This window comes from Vespula pensylvanica, chromosome 8, assembly GCF_014466175.1.
Source record: "Vespula pensylvanica isolate Volc-1 chromosome 8, ASM1446617v1, whole genome shotgun sequence".
In the NCBI taxonomy this organism is placed as follows: domain Eukaryota; kingdom Metazoa; phylum Arthropoda; class Insecta; order Hymenoptera; family Vespidae; genus Vespula; species Vespula pensylvanica.
The window spans coordinates 6532730-6554295 of record NC_057692.1 but is presented as its reverse complement, the minus strand read 5'-3'; the positions used below and the strand labels follow the sequence as shown (position 1 = coordinate 6554295).

At 32.1% G+C, this 21566-nt stretch overlaps 1 protein-coding gene and 2 long non-coding RNA genes across 6 annotated transcripts in view; 1 reads left to right on the top strand and 2 right to left on the bottom strand.

Moving 5' to 3' along the window:
* Positions 1-21566, top strand: part of LOC122631344 — a 58257-nt gene that overhangs the window by 275 nt on the left and 36416 nt on the right. For 2 of the 3 annotated variants that reach the window (XR_006327686.1, XR_006327688.1), the window contains exon 2: positions 13185-13271. This is a non-coding gene — a long non-coding RNA (uncharacterized LOC122631344). Of the gene's footprint in view, positions 1-13184; positions 13272-13416; positions 13747-21566 lie in introns of those variants that run through there. The other variant, XR_006327687.1, reaches the window with a different exon arrangement.
* On the bottom strand, positions 486-12901 carry LOC122631338 (cyclic AMP response element-binding protein A-like). 2 transcript variants are annotated; one of them, XM_043816928.1, is made up of 6 exons: positions 11935-12901; positions 8104-8554; positions 6966-7231; positions 6331-6868; positions 2601-3045; positions 486-2559 (listed from the first exon to the last, which is right to left on the bottom strand). In XM_043816928.1, exons 1-5 carry the CDS (start codon positions 12061-12063, stop codon positions 2618-2620), a joined length of 1812 nt encoding a protein of 603 aa, XP_043672863.1. In that variant the 5' UTR covers positions 12064-12901; the 3' UTR covers positions 486-2559; positions 2601-2617. The 2 variants fall into 2 exon arrangements, with proteins under 2 accessions (XP_043672863.1, XP_043672862.1); XM_043816927.1 differs by having other exon boundaries at positions 486-3045; positions 11935-12900.
* LOC122631346 lies at positions 14703-16659 on the bottom strand. Its single transcript, XR_006327690.1, has 3 exons — positions 16022-16659; positions 15286-15350; positions 14703-15205 (listed from the first exon to the last, which is right to left on the bottom strand). It is a non-coding gene; the product is annotated as an uncharacterized LOC122631346 (long non-coding RNA).

Here is a 21566-nt window from a genome sequence, read left to right as displayed (position 1 = left end):
GAATGCCCAAGGACGCCGTAACTTTGAATATTTTTTCTCGAAAAGGTCCACCAGTAAGCAGGATATTCGAGAAATGGGAAAAACATTCGCAAGGTGGTTACGTTCAAGTTTTTATTCTTTTTTTTTTGTTTTTCTTTTTGTTTTGCTTTTCTCCTTTTATAATATCGCTACACGCATATTTATTCAATTTTTAATAGTGTAGTACCTTCATCCCATTGACCTTACGTGCAAAAATAGAACGATTACTCTATTTTTGAACAAACATTATTAATTAGGAATGTATGTGTGAACTTATCTAAATTAAATCGAAATTATCCTTAACGACGCGTCGCGAAAGCGATCAAACGAATTTAATTAATTTTTTACGTAAGGACGAGAGACGTCGATATACATATTTCTTGCTTATTTTCTTCTTGTGTGTCTTCCACAAGCCACGTCCCACGTTGTAAAGAAAAGAAATGTAAGTACGAACTATTACACGATGATAAAATATACTTTTTCGATATATTTATTTACAATTTCGTGCATATATCTATGTATGTAGTGATGATATATCATATGTGAACGCGCGCGTCGCGAGCCGTATACAAAGTAATAAAAATTATAATCAAATTTTAATAACGCAAAATAAAAATCAGGCGAGGAATACTTTGAATTCATTTTCTTTCTTATCTTGAAGTAAAGAATGTCGGCATGCGATTTACACAATACAGTCTTAGCATTTGGTGCAAAATACACGCTTAACTTTTTACTCTTGTATATTGAAATCTTTTTCTTTTTTCTTTTTTTTTTTCGTTATTATTGAAAACTTAACTAACTTAACGGGTACCGTTTTTCTTTCTAGAATTTCTTAACTGTTCAAGAAACAATTTTCTATCTTCTCTACTTCCTATCTTTCTATTCTTTCCTTCGTTTTTATCTTCTTACAACAACAAAGACAAAGCATGCATTGTAAGACTATCCCATGAGACGTTATTTCCATATGGATATAACCTTTGTCTTTTTTTTTATCGACGGATCATGGGTATTCTACCGTACATCGTTATAAATATTTTTCTTTTGCATAATAACGTGCCTAAAATTACACATTGTATTTTCGTAAAAAGTAATTTTTAAAGCTGTAATATAATATAATATAATATAATATAATATAATATAATATAATATAATATAATATAATATAATATAATATAATAAAAAAGAAATAATAATAATATAATGGTAAATATTTTCATATATATATGTATATGTATATATATATATATATATATATATATATATATATATATATCTTTGTCATTCATATACTCTACAATTGCAAATATTTACAAAAATCGTATTACTGCCTATGACAACAATATTACTCGTTGCAAGATTCCGATTGACTTTAAGCCATCCATACAATGTTTCATGAATACAAGCTTTCTATAAATTATCTAAAATGGTTAATTAAGAGAAACATCTTGTTTGAATAAGAATTTCGAATCTTCGATGATTCGACAGAAAAGACAACTTGATTCTTGCCTTTAACGAATGATTATTTATTTCTTAATATATTATAGATAAAAAAGAGTAGTCTATTAATAACGTGATCTACATGGTCATTCGAATGTATATATGAACAGTTAAGATATTTATTGGTGTTCAGTTCGAGCGCACAAATCACATGAATTGATATCCATGTTACTGCAATACTTCTAAATATTTTTAATTTGTGTGCTTGCGCGTATGTGTGTGCATATATGTATATGTGTGTATGTAATTTCTGATTATTAACATATGTAACGAAACTGATCGGGTTATTATTGAATATTGATTATCGTTCTCAATTCCTCGAACTGAACATATAAATAGATATTTTTCTTGAGATATAACTAACATGTAAAAGAAAATGACGGTACTCGAATCATCGATTTTAAAGATAACGAAAGAATCTATACTCCTTACGAACAAAAGTTTGCTGCTTTTCCTAATGATATCTGTTCTAAATATAATTGCCTCATAAGACATATTTTATCACTAACAATGAAATTCAAGTTTTACTCGATAAGTGTCTTATCAGTAAATGAAGAATACCAAAGCCTCCATTAACATGTAAAGAATTAATAATACATGATATTTTTTCTCTCTTTCCGTACAATGACGATATAATCTTATTGTTAACAGTTCCACCGATAGTTAACATATTTTTTATTTTCTATATATGATTATTAAAACTAACGCTGATCGGACGATTCTATTATAATATTCCATGATCGACCCTCTCGTATAATAAACATTTATTTAAAGTAAAACGAATAATGTGTATTATTAGAGGAATATATTAAATTCTTGATGTTTCGTTTGAATTTGTTTCGCTATTAATCTTTTAACCTTGTCGCTAAGTATATCTATGTATGTTTCTTAGAAATCCGAAAGTTACGACGAAAACCATTGAGATATATGCGTACTTTCGCGACCTTTCGATATCATTTAAACAATATTTATTCTTTCTTGTTGTTGTTATCTCTAGAAAGGAAGGAAAAGAAAGAAAGAAAGAAAAAAAAAGAAAGAAAGAAAAAAAAGAAAGAAAGAAAGAAAGAAAGAAAGAAAGAAAGAAAGAAAGAAAGATGGTACCTCACTGTTCATGAGGTACCTTTACGAGGACGGTTCTGGTGCCTTCTGAATCAGATATATTGATCTTTAGTTCATTGGTCAAAGCTTCAAGCTTGTCGACTACTTTAGGTTCCGTTTTCCCGCCTGGATTAGGTGGTGGCCAAACGTCGTCCAATGGTGGCTCGATATATTTCCGATTGCTCGGTTTCATAAATGGCATTTCTTGGCCCCCAAGTATACCACCTAACGTACCACCAACTTGATCGGAAGAAGCAGCGAATTTCTGATTGTTCACTTCGTTCTCAATGCGAGGACGTTTGTAAGGAGGCATCTGAACCGGACTGTAATCATGATCCAAAAGACCTTCGACCTCCTGCAACAATTCCTCGCCATATTGTTGCAGCTCTTCGTCCTTTAATTGTTTCGTATAAAGGAGTGTTCTCGAGCGACCTAAAAATAAACTCTTATTAGCGATAGTATATTTTTCAGATTGGTTTTTTCTTTCTTCTCTTTCTTTTTTTTCTTTTTGTTTTTTTTTTTTTTAATCGATTTGTATTCTAAAAATTAACATTTTTTCTATATAATTTTCTATAAAAATGTAAAAGTAGATAAAGGTTGATACGAATGTGAACGTAACAGCGAAGCCCTATGATACTTGTTTAGGTCATTGGAGTAAGTCAAGGAAACTGGGGAATAAGAGAGATAATAGTGAAACTTTCTAATATGATCGAAAAAATGTTAGGTACGAATGAATTGTTTTTTGTTATCGTTGTTATCATTATCCTTTTTTTTATCAGAAACTATTCGGTAAATAATATTTTTTTTTTCTTTTTTTTTTTGTTATCATCCTTCGACGCTTTTAACGTTATCGAAAAGAAACATTTCTCCAATCGATATCATTAGTAATTCTTTTTAAGTAGACGAATAAGCACTATACAATGCATTTCGTAACCTCCGTTTGAAGAATGATTGCGAAGCCGTGCGCGTATGTGGTTCCTAAAGTTCTCGCTTTGAAATTCCAAGAAAGGGTCATTGACATAACAGTGATGATGCGTGACCGGAAAAATCCGAGCGATCGACAAATTCAATTGACCGTTTAATTGAGAATTGTTTAGTATTTCTTTTTTTTTTAATGTTTTTATAATTTATAACAATTTATAAAACTTTTAAATGTTCTCAACCGATCTTAGAATATCATTTGAATTAGTAAAAAGATTATTTATTATAATACGGTCTAAATCGTTTCATCTCTGAATTATCGATAGTCTAGATCTCTCGTCGAAAAGATCTTCGATTGTAGAATCGAACGGTGCTTTCTTATCGTCATTTAGAAAGTTGTAGATCAACTCGTCGACAATCTCACAGCGTACTCCGGTTTCACCGCTCTCTTCTTAACTTTGATCTTTCTTTCTTTGTTCCCTTTACTTCATATATCTTTCTCTTTTTCATCTTTAACCTAAAGAGATTTTACGTTTTGAAAAGATATTTCACTCATCTGTCTCTCTCTTTCTCCATTCACTTCGTTTTATATATATATATATATAATTTTGAAATATTAAAGTTATATTCTTATCGAAAATTGTCATGAACTCGAGATAATTCATTGGTACACTTTATTGCGCATTTTCTCTAAATGTTATCCCGTCTAATGTAAATAAATGAAGAAACACGTGAAACGATATCGTTTCATTCGATTTATTTCTTCGACAACTTGGTCGTATATAGCAACGGGAAGGTAGTATAATTATCTTTATCTAATCTCACGTATAACGATGCCTATGATACAATAGTATATTATTTACTTTAAAAGAAGCAATATATTTTAGAAGTTTCTAATTTTTAAGAAATATGTGTACAAAAAGGAATGATATTACAAAACTGTTAATACGATCATACCATGAAATTATATGTATTTAAATTTCTGAGTAAGTAAGTTTTACTTTATCGTATTGCTTTGCTAACAAAAATATGCAAGCGATATCTATTTATCGAGACTTCACCATTTACATTTGAAGTTGGGAAAAAAGTTATTATAATCGATCACTATGAGAATGACGAATAAATTATTTTGTAATAACAAGTTTATAAATGAAACGAGAAAATCGTAAAAATTTACAATTATAAGTAGCGGAACATTTCATAATAGTATCGATGAAAAATATATTTTAGTTACGTTAATATACGAATGTTGATAAAAAATTGATGATAACAAGAAATTTTTATTCTCTTTATTCAAGTGATTTTATAATTTTTTTTTTTTTTTATTAGCTACAAAAACGCGGAACATATATTTCAATTAAATTTCTTTTCGAAGTGTAAGAATAAAGAGAACTCTTTAGCATTTGAATGTTTGAACAGTCATCAGGAAAACAGAAGTATGATACAGACATACACATATGTGTAGTGTCAAAGTACACTTTTACGTACCGTTGAATTATCTAAGGTTACCTAATCGTTCTTCGAGATACGAAGAATATATTGCTACTCATTTAAACAATATACATAAGCATTTTGTAACCTTATTTTTACATTTTTTTCAACATAATATATACAATTATATTCATTTTTGTGTATTATATTTAACAAATTTTCCTTGATTAATCATTGAAATAAATTCATGGAAAATGTAATATATATATATATATATATATATATATATATATATATATATATATGTATATGTATGTATGCATATATGTAAATTCTATCATATATATTTACATTCAATATGAATCATAAATTATGGGCAAAAATGTAATTAAACATATCAGATTAATTTTAATCTAACTGTAAACGAAAATTTATATAACCGCTACTTGTAAATATTGTCCTGACGAAATTATATACTATAGATTCGTATAAATATATACTAATCGAGTGACTGGTTTGATCCAATACTAAAATACAAAGAGACGATCATAATCCTTTCTAAGAATAGATAAGAGAATAGGGAAAACGAGAAATTGAGTTTGTCGACAGACGGAACGTGAACGGAAACGAAAAAGTTAGGGAAACAGTACCTTTCACAATTTTATGGGAGTTCAACGTACCAAGCAGTAGCTGTTAGGGCATTGTCAAACAGATTTAACTTGCGCATAATACGTGTGTGCGTGTGTGTGTGTGACAGTTGTAACGGTTCTTAAAGATTTGTTATACCTTACGATTGGCGTACAAGGATTGGACGAAAGAATCAGTGTAGAATGTGCTCGAACTTCTCTGAGGCATGACCGCGTTTAAGAACAAGAATAACTACCCACGTGTGGCCCCAACGACAATAGAACGAGAATTTTATATATTGCCATAAATTTATCAAGAATTTAGAGCGGAATAGTACGTTTATTTCCTTTGTAATATACCATTCGCAAAAGAAAACAATTTACGGTAAAAGTATAATAGAAGATTTAATAGAATTTGAATAAACTTATTTCTTAATATGGAAATGATATCGCTATCAAAAAGTAACTAATGTTTGTCGTGACGATATGAAATTTTTCTTTGGTCGATATATGTCAGAGAAATCTATCCTATCTAATATTTGGAAGATGAGATGTAAAAGTAATATCATGCAAAGTATATAGAAGATTCATTCGTTCTAAAATTCGTTGATTCACACGGCGAAATAGAAAGCTCTGAGTCACGTTAAAGAACGAAATGCAAGAAGGGAAGTCTAGATAGTAAAATATAATATGTAACGTATGTACTTGTGTTAGAATTCGTAGTAGTACAATGACTCACCTGCAAGAGGAGGCATCTTTTCAGGTTGTTCCTGTTCCTTCGTGAGTTCATTGTTGGAATTTGAGTGTGGTCGAAGATTTGGAACAGCTACGAGAGCCAGCGAAAGTAATAGGACCATCAGACAAGTCGCTGGTTGAGCGCTCTTGTTGCTTTTCTGTATTAATGCTTGGAGTCTCTTAAGTTGACCAGCTAGACTCTGATTTTGCGACTGGAGTGCTTTTATACGTTTGAGCAACGTCATGTTTTCTTCCGTGCACTGTTTCACACGATCCTCCAGTCCATCCACGTATTCCTTTTTTCTTTTACGCGAATCCTGAGCAGATATCTTGTTGCGAATCTTACGTCTGATCCTTTTCAGCTCGCGTTCCTCGTGTTTCGTGAGCGGATAATGAGTCGGTAACGTTATTCCTTCCTTTTGTAAAAGACGTTTTTCTTCAGCATTTAATTTTAATCTTGGATAAGGTGAATCTGTTTCCGAAATTTCGTCACTCGAATTACAACCTTTCTCGCTGCTGGAATCTTCTTGCTTAATGGTCATCTGAAGAAAAAGAAATAGTTTTCAAGCGTTTTAAAAACTGTATTTTTATAGTCAACGATATTCATAGGGATGACACGTCGGTTTTATTTTTTTTTACCTGAACAGGTTTGTTAATGATATTCGCTTGATTTATCTTGAAACCTTTGAGATTTCTGGCTTGCGATGCATTTATTATCTTTATCGTTCGTACTTCCTTCATGTCCTTTAAGCTAACGGGTAATAAAATTGATCTAGGGTTACCAGATCCCATTGGTGTAACACGAATTAGTTGCCTTATGTTTCTCTTTCCATTGCACGTCAGATTGCGAACATTCACCGTGTTTTCCTGAGGCGTCACATGCGCCTGTTGCTTAATTAGCGTTTCTGCAAAGTATAAATTTTTATCTCTTAACAATCTATTCTCTTATCTCTTTATCAAAGTTATTATTCTTTTAACATTTTTGAAAATATATTTTATCGACAAAAAAAGAACAAAAGAAATGTAATATACGACTGAATTATTTATTTTAATGCGTCGATGTATCAGATTTTTTTTTCGTCATGCTATCTATAAACAAATAAGAATCCGACGAGTTAAAGAAATACAAAGAAGAAACAAAGAAAAAAAAAACTTGCATGCTTTGCGTCACGATAATAATGATGACATGTTAATAAAACGATGAAGGAAGCGAAGAAATCGTTTTAGTTTTTTAATAAAAAAGGATTTGTCTTCAAACCTCCGGTGATTCAAACTTCGTGGTTCTTTATAAAAACAAATTATAAAGCGAACAATTTATTTGATATATAATTTTCTATGATCAATATCCAAGAACTATAATTAATTTCCAATAAAAAATTCGCAAAAATGCAGCTGTTTAAATCAGTACAAAATGTTTATGCGTCAAATGTGTTATTAAAATCATAGAAATGTTATCGATATTTACGTTATGTCACGCTACGGACAAATGATTGACGAGACGTAATGTTTTTTACCAGAAAAATTATATTTATTTGAAAGTAAGATAGTTTTATGTAGAAGTAGGAAAAATCAATATAAGACTGTCCCCATTTTGATGTATCCGATTTAGTATTTTGGGATGATAAGATATAACAGCTATCTTAAATTAAATCAATGATTTAAATTTTAGAATATCTTCAGTGGTTATCTTATATAATTTATTGTCCGATATAATTTATGATAGCAATTTTAAGATAGAATCGGATTGGATGATTGAATAAATAACAAATATTCTTACCTATATTAACCGTCGGTTGTTGATCCGTCGTTACGACAGGAGTAGAATCAGGAACGGTATTGTTAGGATTTACCACAGCTACGAGGGTTGGTTCGAACTCCACTTCTTCGTTAACATCCGTGACTGGTGATCCTATATTCGAGCTGACAACCGATCTTATAGGACTGTCGATGCTACCCATCGATTGATTTGGACTTCCCAGTGAATCGAAATCCATAAAATTCTGGGGACTGCTTAAATCTGAATTCGAGACTTCAGCTTGGTCTTCTTCGATCGGTAAAAGAGGGCTCAATTGTTGCTCGCACGATAGACTCAGAGCACTGGACAGTCCACTGTCCGATGAGGAAGATGGAATTGCCTCTAAATCGTTCTCGATCAGGTTGAATTGGTTATCTTCTAATTTGAAGATCGAATCCAAGAAATCGTCCGGATTCGTTGGCCATTCTTCCGTCTAAAAAATGTTTATATATTGAACTATAGAAACGATAAAAAATTTCTTGAAATATATTTGTGATGTGACATCGATAACATGTTATATACGTGTTGCAACCAAGATTTCATCTGATATTGAAAATTCAATTCTAAATTTACAATCGTCTTTATCGAATTATAATCTTGACGGTGAAAGAACGAACGGATTTATTCGCGAAAAATTGTACGACCTACTTCTTCGAAGCCAAGCTCTTTTGTGTGTGCATATATGGCCGGTCTCTCATGATTAAAGCAACGTCGAGCATCGGTAGAATTATCTTTCGAATGTTACTCGTGGCATTTAACATGCGTATATACAACCGATGTTTAATGTCGCGTTTTAAAATACTTTAACGGCTTTACTCGGCTAGTAAGCATTATTTCTTTGAATAATTAATATTCCTTTGTTTTTCAAGAATTTTTATCAAATTTTAAAACCTCATAGTTTCCATCAGTTATTTTAAAAGAAGTAAACTTTTTCTATGAACCAAGAAGATATCTAAAAATAAATCTAAGCTAAAATGTTCTTGACTTTGGAACTAATATATATATATATATATGTACTTTTGCATTGAGATTGCGGTCATAAATCAAGCAAAAATATAACACTCTTTCTACGCGTCAATAACGAAAAAAATATATATAAATTGCCTCGAAAGTTGTCTTTGCAATCATTCTCTAAGTTTTTGTAAAATTCATCATTCCGCAATGTCATGATTCTTTTTTTACGCTCGAAAAGCATTTCGTTGAGAAGTCAAAGAAAAAAAAGTAAATAAATCGCATATTATTTTGTCTCTCTTTTTTTCGGGTAATTTTTCTCTTCTTTATAAGATGTTCGATTTGACGATGATGTCACAAGTTTACGATGTAGCTTATCTTCGTCGAAAAAAGGAAAAAAAAAAAAGGAAAAACATTTCGAATCCCTTGAGATTACTTATTTATCTATGATAATATACATTATTAAATTAAAGGCCTTTGTTTTCACAGAATGCATCGTTTTATTTTTATCATCGGTTGGCATAACTTCAATTCGGGGAAGCATGTTTCTCGCTATTGGCAAGAAACTCGTCCCAGATTGGAGTAAATTGTACATCTCATTCTCTCTCTCTCTCTCTCTCTCTCTCTCTCTCTCTCTCTCTCTCTCTCTCTCTCTCTCTCTCTCTCTCTTTCTATCTATCTTCGTCTGTTTCACTTATATCATTATCAATTCATCTTAATTGAGATTGTAACGCGAAATTTTCTACAGGGAAAACACATTTTGTTTCTTGGATTCTTATTCTTATAAGAATATAATTCTTCTCATAAACTAAAAAAGCCAATGTTACGAATCTCTTCGTATATTGAAAATTAGTTTCAAGCAATTTTTTTGTAATCAGAGTCGTGACATCCGTAGAATGAATGTATCAATGTAAATAATAATTTACAAATTTACAAGCGATTTAGAACGAAGAAGATTGAGTTCTAATTACAAAGTTAGAGTAGTGTATCGAATGAGCTTAAATTGCAATGATTAACGTGCGTTAATCCTTAATTGGATTCTTTAGGTGAGTCCATAAGAGAATATTTATACCAGCACAAGAAGTCCCGTAACTTAACGGTATTCTACGTTCGAAGGTTATTTGCCGTAACGAGTAGAGTTTGAATCATTTTAAACTAAGAAGAGACTTTAACGTTTTATTATAAGTTTAGTATAAAATAATGAAAAAAATTAGAAAGCGATATTAGACGATGCAACGGAGCATCGAAAGTTCATTCATCCTTCTAAGCACTGAGTTAGATTAGACTATATATTTTCGTAGAAAGATAATAGGAGAAAGTGTTAATTTATTTAATAATTAAAACCATTGTTCTTACGACAAAAATGCATATCTTTAATGAAAGGAAAGATAAAGTTTCTCGCTAAAATGATTTGAAGAAGAATTCAATATGGCGACTTATATATGTGTATATATATATATATATATATATATATATATATATATATATATACCGGCACGTGTACATGACCATTCCATATGGCTGCTAAAAATTCATAACGGTTACATAATTTATACAGTATTCCTTCCAGGAAGTATCACCAGAATATTTGTTATTTACTTAATTATCATTTCTAATCTTAACAGGATCTAAAAGAATTCATTTTTATTTTTATGTTCGTTCCAACGTATAATACAATACAAATTGATCGAATTATGCATTTAGGAAATATTTCGAAGAAATCGTTTTTGTTAAGTATATCTATGTGTAATAATAAAGAAAAAAAAATAGGAAAAAAGAAGAAAAACTTAATGAAATTAAAATGTATAGACAAATATATTTTAAAGTAAATTCTATAAAGCAAAGTTCGTGTTCATCCTGTATTAGAATCTGTCGGTATCTATATTAAACTATAATCATTTGGATCATGACTCGGTTCCGTTCAATCTCGTGAACGCAAGTGAACGATTCGAGAAGAACGTTAGCGTGCACGTGGGTACATATGCACCATATGTTAACATGTTACGACAGGGGAAAGACAAATAACGGGGAATTTCCCGCGAGGTTTAGACTTACGATAGAATTTCTCGTTGCTTTTTTCGTTCGATATGTCTTATTTTTTTCTTTTTGCTTCGATAAAAGAAGGAAATTCCGTGATAACATATGCTTACGCGTAAAAATTTGAAAACTCGTTTCGAAAATGGTTTCGATTGACACTGGATATTCCTACTTTTGCAGTTTAATAAGAGAAGTAAAATATGTAAGCAAAAAGTAGTACGAGATACGGTGAAATATGAACGGTCAATGATCCTCCCATGAGATCACTAGAAACTTGACTATAATATTATATTTTATTCCTTTCATAAAAGATAACAAGTATACAAGCCTAAGTTAAAAATTTATCCAAACTCTCGTGCTTCCTGTATCAAATTTTTAATAGTTATACTTATAATTAATTATGCATAATCGATACTTTGACCTAACGTTTTTATTATCTATTACGATCGATCAAAGTCAAGGATATAACGGAGTGTCACAAAATTATTGAAACAAATTCTTATATGAAAAAAAAAAAAAACATAAAATGATTTTACATAGAAATCTAATGAATTATTCTTTATAAGATTAAAATATCTGTTCGATGAGATAAGAAGATCCGTTTTACGTGATAAGAAGGCAACAAATAATTAGTATTTTGTCAGTTCCACGAAAGAGGGTCACGAAAACTGGTTTTTCGTCCTAAGAGAATTGAAAGGAACAAAGATCGGTAGAACTTTACGACGGAAATATCGTAGATTATTATAGCTAAACTCAACATTTATTTGCAACAAAGTTATTCGTGTCATCGATAAAGCCGGCTGTGACCGTGCGTCGAAAACTCACCGTGATGGCGTCGTCAGTGTAATTGTGATCGACGAAAGGCTCATCCTTAACGACATCTTTAAGGAAGGCGTCTTCGCGAGAAAATAGTAAATCCATGAAGTTCATATCCGAAGAGGTTGATGACGACATAATTGCACTTTTTTCGGCAAGGAAAAAATGTGTCTTTTTGTGCTCCTTTCCAAGATACTATTAACACACGAGACGCGCGCGCGCGCACGCGCACACACGCGACACGCAAAACACACACGCACGCACGCACGTACACGCACACACAGAATACGTGTTATAGCAAACGAAAGAAAAGAGATTTTCTTGTAATTAAAGTTCCTCCATGAAAGAAAGAATGTATCGAGGGGTGTCTTCTCTGTAGAAAGAACCGCGTGTAGTCTCGCAATGTGACGAAGCGCTGGTATCACAGAAACGAACACGATAAAGTACGAAAGTAGACTAGTGAGCTCGGGTAGAAGAGTAGTAGAAGGGACGGAGACTCCTTGCTTGCTTGTCGGAATCGGATTTCACAGAGGGTCGAGTAAGAGGCAGAGAGAGGAAGAGAGAAAGAGATATTTTTACTCCCCACCACTTGCTGTGTTGTGAAAAAGAGAGAGAGAGAGAGAGAGAAAGAGAGAAGGAGAGAGGGACCTTTAGAATGGCTCGCTCCCTCTTTTTCTCTGTCTGTCTGTCTATCTATCTCTCTCTCTTTCTCTCTTTTGCTTTTCGTATTTATTCTCCTTTACTTTCCCACACGATTAAAACACTCCGTTCTTGTCTATTCTTTGGAGGCTCTTCCGATATCCTCACGATACGATCTGAATGATCTCAAATCTATGCTTTTTTCTCTTATATATCAATATATTTATTTTCGTGCACACACTTTCTTCCTTTTTTTTTTTACAAATTTTATAGTCGAATCGATGAAACAAAAGTAATAGAAAACGAAGGCGTCGCTCGCGCTGCCAACGTGGCACTGAACGCGTCATACGGCGGCGCGACTACGAACGAGCATGTGATTGGTCCGCTCGAACTACGCGATAGATCGATTTTATTTGAGCACTCATGCAGGGACGGATATTTTGAAAGGGTCTTCTTTCTATAGATATGTGAAACTTTTAGTAGAGATAATATTTTCACGAGTCCTTTTTTCATTTTTTTTTTCTTTTTAAATATTTTCTTTTCCTACGATGTTATTGCGATGTATTTGAAGATAAACGGTATACGATAAGGTTTTTAATATTTTTGTAACTTTTTAACAGGGCGATCAAAGTGCGTGATTCTTACTTGAACGAGATGCGCATCGTACTTGACCTACGACTTACGATTACATCAGGCATCATCAGTAGGTAATGTAGAAAACGATATGTGTTATATATTTAAAGTAATTTTCAATATTATATCTTGGTGTTGATTCATAAATTTATTATCAACGAATATATCTTTTTTTTTTAAGAAAGATAAAAAAAAATTTATTCTAAAAATTACCAACAGATGAAAAGAATTGCTTCTTGGAAATTTAGGATAGCGCATTCTAGCGGACCCATTAGTAAGCATGAGAAAATACTTAAGATATTATGTTAATTTGTATCCGATTATTTTTGAAATTATGTAGACTTTATTTAATTATTAGAATATTTAATATTATTTAACATTTATACATACAGCAACAAAACTAATGACATAATTAAAACGTACGTTCATTAATTCTGCATTTAAAACATACGTGCATTAATTCTGCATTATACATTATTTACTCATTAAATTTATCTATCTTATAATTTTATTTGATAAAAAAAGAAACTCAAAAAGTCGAAATAAACGTAGAACATCTGTGCAAGTTTTCAACCGTATTTTCGATCTTATTTATTTATTTATTTATTTTTTTTCTATTATTCGTGGATACTGAAATAAATTTCAACGTCATAAAAATTCTTGGCGAGAGAAAGAGGAACATCTTCCGGGTCTTAATCTAGTACCCCTTTGATCATCTCGCTCCCTTTTTCATCCCTTCACAACGGTCGACCTTCACCGCTGCGTTGATAACCCACTGAAATAATTCATTTTCGGCGGAAACTCCGAGTCTCCGCTTGCACGCTTCGCACGATTGCCTCCAGTGGCCGTGGCCATCCACTTCCGGTTGCACCGGACAACGCGCGAATCGTAAATCGCAGAAGCTCGGATATATATGTGTTCCTGCTAATCAAGTCTCTGATGTATCGTATATCGTTCTTCTCTCTCTCTCTCTCTCTCTCTCTCTCTCTCTCTCTCTCTCTCTCTCTCTCTCTCTCTCTCTCTCTCTCATTCTCCAGTTTCAAGCTTCGTCGTCCAATAACAAAGATACGCGGAGATCACCAAGCCGCCCTGTGTGACATAAAACTCAAGAAAAAATGATACAACAGTTTGTATTCATAAACCATTCGTATGCACATAAACATATATCTATATTAGTAACAATGGGAAAATGGATCGCAAAAATATTCGGATACTTATTGAAATTAAATAACATTTTACAGACTGTATAAAATAATCTAAATTTTGTTATAGATAATAAAAAAATTAATATGCTATAGTGAAAAAAGTAATAAAAATAAAATGAAAATTTGTTTGGTTTCATTGTTGTATAGTTCTATATAAAGCACATATAACATTAATTTGTTTGTATTTATTAACGATTTTATAAGACTTTATTTGGCGTAAAAGAAGAATGATATAATTTCGAAAATTTATTTGTATATTTCTGCGATGCATTGTATACATATGTATGTAAGTATGTAGAATTTATGCATTAAATTAAAATAAATGTGTAGGTAATTAATTTATTCGAAAAGTGTACGTTATACAGATTTAAGAGAGAATAGTTTGTGCAATATATTAACAATATTTGTAAATGTTAACATTTCATTGCATTTATTACGTATGTTTAATCTTATTTCTACGATGATAACGTCTATTATTTTTACTGTTCAAACATCTCCCTGTTATTCCTATATTAAAAGGTTCGTTAAATATTCGTAGCTTTTTTTCTATATTATTTTCCATACGAAGGATCAGGTTATCTTCCGTTAGGATTATCGAAGGGAAAGAAAAATATATTATGAGTCTGTATGTGTGTGGAAACGTCCAGTAACTTTACCAACATCCATTTGCGGGATCTCTATGCTTGGTTAGTTTAATTACCTTATTCCCATTATGGTCGAATTCACATAGGTTTATTTAACAGTACTTTGATTTTTGAAGCGGTATACTTAATCAAGTTGGTATATAGACGATGGCGTACGTTCTGTTACAAAATTTGTTGCTTGAGTAAATTTATCGTTTTCTGAATAAGATAGTTCGCATTTAAGTAATTAGCCCCCTTACTATTCTTTGAAATATGCAAATCTCCATCTCTTTTCAGGCGGATTCCATTAAATCTAGGATGATTTCTGCAACGTTTAAGTTATAAAATATAACGTTCACGATCTTTAATGAATTTTATTAATAGAAGATAATATCCTTGGACGTATTTCCGATCATCAGTCCAGCATTGATAAAATATCTAATTAGTCGTCAAAAGGGAGATGGAATTTGTTCGATATAAGGAAGAATCGTTCGAAAGATTTCCTTAAGAAAAGATTTTTCATTCGAATATTGTAACTTAAAGATTTGAGTAGGTTTTATTACAGAGACCGCATACGAGAAGAAATTTTTGAGAAATTGCTAAAAGTAATAGTGATATAAAAAGTTAGCTAGACGTTCGTAACAAGTTCCGACGTTGGGTCTAACTTGTCAGACTTCGGAACGGTAACCGGAGATAAATGGAGGCAGATTATACATCATATGAGATTTCTCGCGCGAGTATTATCCATCATTGGAAGGAAATAAATGGTTCTGATATTTCTCTTATTAATAAATAAGTCCTTTTAAGTAAGCGGTATTAGGCATGCACGCGGTTTATCCATTAGTCGTAAATAAAGAGTTTGATTATGCAAAATTTATAAAAAATTAATTTCTTTTAATGGCAAGCTTTTTATAACATTGTACAGAATAAAAAGGGTAGAGCCGAAAGGAGATACAAGAATGAAATTATTCGATAAATCAAAATATCGTGACTTACGCGCAAATAATTGTTGTAAATAACGCCGATTAAAACGACGATAGCGAGAAAGGTTAAAAAACTCCATCCTTGCCATCCGTAAAAAGGAATAGTTGAACGAAAATCGGCTTTTCTTGCACAAACACCCATTGATATCAATTTATAATTCATATATTAAAATATTTCCTGAGAAAACAAATTTTGCGGATGGTTTGTTGAAATTTTGTTATTATTTTCTTTCCTTTTAAAAAACGAGAGGTTATTTTACCGCCGAAAGCGTGCCATGTTATTGATGTTACTATAGACACTAGACCGTGGCGAAAGTAATGTTGAAAAAAGCATACCGCTTTTACGACGACGAAGATGACCGCATCTATTGTTTTTCGCAATCGTCAACTCTTGACAATATTTTTACTTTAGGTAGAAAGAACTCGAGCTTTCGAGGGAAGAAGCAAAGAGAAAGTATTATATCGTCTAGCTCCGTTGACGGTGATTCCTTTGGTGTCTAGTATCCGAACAAACAAAGACGTCGTTTCAGGAAGCACACGTTTTGACAGCTTTGATCTCAAAGTAAAAACATGACAATTCTATTATATTATTTATCCTTATTTATATCGTATATGTTCTTCCATCTGAACATCGTACGGAATAAGGTATAATCCAACAAGATAACTGTTTCTGATTCGGAAAACTTTTCTTTTCTTTCGTAAAAAAACTAAAGACAAAATTCTTGCAATTTCTCAATGATTTATTCTCGAATTATAACGCAACTGATTCGACTAGGATACATCATTGAGTACGTTGATAAAGAAAATAACGCAGGTGCGTTCATTCATAACAGATCCGAAGTATCCAGGAGCTATTTACTCAGCGGAAATTGATTCCGTGTACACCGGAAACGAACTACTCGACGAAACGTTGACTCTTGGACGCACGCGACTCTGCGTTCTCACGCGTAAAACGCTACGGCTTGATCCCTACGAGCGATTCCGCGATGCGATTCATCCCTACTAAATTGTTTCATATCCGTTAGTTTATGACTCCCAGAGTGGCCGCTTATCGAAACGCATTTAGAGAAGTTCTCGAATAATCAACGCGAAACCATCATCAAAAGATTTTTGACTTCCGTCCTATTTGTTCGGTCGTGTTATAGTTAACTCTATTCAAAGTTCTCTTTCTTTCATTTTTCATTTCATTATTTTTATGACAAACGAAATAATTCACTTTCTCACACTCCACTTTTTAAAATAAATTTATTAATTATTAGAAAGTGTAGTTAAATATTCTAGAAAGTAATTTATATTTTTAAGTAAGTTTCACCAAATAAACCTTTTATTTTATACGTTTTCCAACAAAATGACTAATGTAGTAACAGTAATAATGTAATTAATTGAATAACCAAATCAGGAATAAATACATATAATGCTGCTCGAGTGAGATTTTAATTAAAAGTTTCTTTATCATTTCCGTAAATAGTTTTTCTTTAGATTTCAGGAGAAAACGAAATATTTCTACGTTTGTAAGAGGATCATTTTGTATTGTACGTATATGTGTACACTGTGTAGTATTCTGTGAATATATTCGACACATTTTTAGAATAAAAATTACACAGAATTCTCGTAAAAACTCGTGCACGATGTTTATTCACACGGGCGAACACTGTCCAGAAGAAATGCGTGAATTTTAAAAATACGATACACACACACACACACATCCATCTATTCGTATGTATGTATTTATGTATACAAAAACGATTTTATAATTAACGAATTGTAAAGGTTTCTAAGCAGAGAACGATTAGCGAGAAAAAATGTTTCACGATAACGTGAAAAACGTGATTATGCGTATATCTTACGTTCTTATGTTCTTATTTTTTTTATTAGTCATTATGTTAGCACATTTTCAAAAGTTTATACGATTCGTTACGTATTTTTCGTTGTAATCATTAAATTTTACATAAGTAAGTTATCGTCGCTTATTATCGTTAATTAGGGATATAAAATATATAATGAAATTTAAAAAATTTGTAAAAACGCAGGAAAATTCATTACATAGTTATCAGGGAAGTATGTCGTATTGAAAAACAAAGCTCAGTCGTAAATTGAATTTCGCGAATTTATGCGCGGCCTGGTCTGTGTTTCGAAATGGTAAGCAAAAATAATAAAGCGCAACTCTCACTGATAAATATCGAGCCAGGGATTCGTTTTCGAACGATGAATTTTAATGGATTTGCTAATGCAATTTCGTTACAAAATTGCGATTAACTTTCGATGTTTCGTGTTACATCCGAGAAACCGAATTTTATTTAACGTATACGCGAGATCATGTTTTATCCTTTCTCTTTTATTTATTTTACAGAGAACGGAACGTGGAAGTGGATAAATCCTGTGCTAGCATAAAAATTCCTCAAAAAAGAAAAAAAAAAAAAAGAGAAAAAAAAAGAAAAAGAAAAAAGAATGTTAGACCGCGCGATATGCGTTTTCATTCGCGTTTACATTTATGTAGTAGCGGCTTATACTTTCCGTTTCGACCGGTACATGAATACACTCGTGTACATGTGTATATATTATTTCAAGTCCTCATTATACGCTTTTCCAATGTAACACACGAATTCCCCACGGGGTAGTAATAAGTATTTTTAACATTCACGTACTAATTATTATTCGGCATACACCTAGTTACGATTTGTTGCTAACGAACGTTCTATCGAATTACCACGTGTGTACGAATTAACGAACTTGCATGTTATTATCGTGAAATGTCCAATAATCGATCGGTACGTATCAGTAATTTTTACTGGTTTACGAATTTATTTCGTAAAATAAAGTTAGATAGTTCGTTTCTTTTTGGTTGAAATTATCGACGGTCGACGTACCGTATAAGCGAATTTTTACTTTAGAAAGGCAAACGTCGTCTAGTTGAAAAAAGTTTGGAAATGGTGGACGACGTCTTTTCGAAGTTTCCAAGTCCATTATACTAAGATCTTAGCAATAAATTTACAATACACCGTTTCCGGTGTCGTTCGCTTTATCGATTCGATCGAACGTTCCCATCGAATTCCCAGCTAAATTTGCATATATCCTAGGACGGTGCTGGAAATCCCGTATAAATTTTAACGAGATACTCTCGCGAGTACTCCAATCGCACATTTTAGAATGATCGTCCAAATATAGCATTTTCGTGCGAATTGCGATGAGATAGTTGAAATATAACAAAGAATTTCTTCAATTTCTTCATAGATTTTGTTATTTACGTTAGAAATAAATATTTGAGTCAATTTTTCTTTGTTATCAAGTTTTATAAACGGAAGATTAGATTATTCAATTCTTATCAGATCGAGACATTTTTCATCGAATCGTTCATTGTGTATTATCCAGAATAATATATGTAATAGAGATAGAGTATAGGAAGAGAAAGAACTTTTATTCTCTTCATTAATTTCAATTTATTCTCCTTATCTTATGTTTTAAACGAACTCGTTTAGATATCGCGCACGTTACGAAATAAACGAACGGAAGGCATCGAAGTGTTTCATAACAATAACATCTTCGAAGATATCATCGAGATATGATTGTGTTCGAAGAACGGGTGCACGCGTGATTTCTTTTTCACTTATGTTAGTATTCGACGGTAAAAGAAACCGACAGCTGTTACAAACAGATTGAGACGAAGTTAGAACATCGGCAGTTTCGGATGTTAGAAGACGAAGAAACGGAGTATCGTATTATCGGGCTTTCGACGAGAGAAAGGGGAGAGTAGTAGAGATAATCGAGGAAAAGTATCGATTTTCGATTAACTCCGAAAGTATCGATAATCCGAGTTCACCAAATAGTACGATCCTTAGTAGCAAATGCCTCCTTGGGCTGTTCTCTTACATCAGAACTTTGAAATTCTCAAACTTTTTAGCTAATACTCTTTAGCTATCGGTCACTGTCAGATTTTTGCATGACTCTATCGAGCAGTTCAGTTTGCTCATTTAGAAGAAATAGTTTTTTAGATTAAAAATAGAAAGTTACTCGATCTTTGCTATTGTCAATACGTCTCCTACGCGTACAATGCGAGTTATCACATGAAGATCCTTTAAATGTTCATTACTTTCACATTTCATTTATTTTTAGTTGATTACTATCGGACGAACAGAAAGGATCATTTCCTTTTATCTCGTTCAAATTCGACGAATTGAAATCTCGGAATAAGAGTTGTGAGTATTATATTCACTTTAGGATATTTTCAATTTGAAGTTTTTTAATTGATTTCAACCAAGACGATTTTTTATCGTTTATTGACTCTATAATCGTTCGATCGATTGATCTATGCGATTGGTATGTGAGACTTCAAAGAGAATACATCCTGCCGATGCGAAAGAGAAAGTAATGATATATACGTCAAAGAAACGGAATAAAATGTCTATCGAAAATCGACCAGAAAGGAAGATTGATTACTTTTGCATTTGATCATTCGCAAAAAAATCGCAAAGAAACGTACTATCCTAGTTTCAGTCTACTATCTACTTTTCCTATGTAACTTTCTCCTTATCTATTCGCGTAATTCCATTGGATTTCATTCTTTTAATCGAACTTCGTGTAAACTCAATCATTTCGTTGCGAAAATATGAGAGAAAGAGATGCAAGGGAAAGGGAGAGATGATGATCAAGGGAAAAGGTATTCCACGTTTGTCGCCTTCCATTATTGAAATTTTCATTAACGTCCGCTCTCTTAAAATGAATGAGCATCGAAGTGAGCACGCGAAACGATTGGCTTTTCTACGGTTATTATAAACCGTTTAGATCAACCTGAATACAGCTTGCTTTTATCGTCACGCGAAGAAATCTGAATGAAAATGATATTATTGTCCGAGAAACCATTGGACAATTCAATCAAATTAACAAAAATTTAATTAAAAATCAAATTCAAATTTAAAAAGAAAAATACAAGTCAAATTAAATTACTAAAAAAATTGATAATTGTCAATCATTCGATTTCTATGAAATTAATCGTCAAAAAAAAAAAGAACGATACAACAAACGAACGATTAACGTTTACCATTCTTAATCAATCACATTCAAGTCGATTAATTCTTTCGTTCTACTCATTTTACTGAGCAATCAGATTAGAATTGTCAAAACAGAGAATCGGACAAAAAACTCTTTTCGAATCGATATTTGAAACTTTAGATTGCTATGCAATGGTTTGTAAATATTGTTGACGAAAGCAGTAAACGAAAGAAGTGAATATGAAAAATGTATAAAAAAAAAAAAAAAAGAAAGAAAAAAAAGAAAAAAGAGAGAGAGAACAGTAAAAATACGCGCAAACCATTCTACAACTAGTAGCGACGGTATCAAAAGTTTTCAACTTTGCGAGTGAGGTGGGGCCGGAGGCAGGAGGTCATGAAAAAAGCAAGAAAAAAATAATAAAAACAAAAAAGAAAAGGTACAGTCGATATGAACGAAATATTTAGCCACGTGTCATCGATCGTTACACTTTTTCCTTTATTTTTCCACGCGTTTCGACGATTGTAGGGCATCGTCCGTGTTTCATTGTACGTTCGTTGCCTCGCCTTTCTTTC

Bases quoted from the DNA above. Each gene is read 5' to 3' on its own strand.
- LOC122631338 (XM_043816928.1), bottom strand. From the start codon at position 12,063: ATGTCGTCATCAACCTCTTCGGATATGAACTTCATGGATTTACTATTT. The intron at 8,555-11,934 runs GTGAGTTTTCGA...AACATTTTTTAG, and splicing joins ACACTGACGACGCCATCACG to ACGGAAGAATGGCCAACGAA. The intron at 7,232-8,103 runs GTAAGAATATTT...TATACTTTGCAG, and splicing joins ACAACCGACGGTTAATATAG to AAACGCTAATTAAGCAACAG.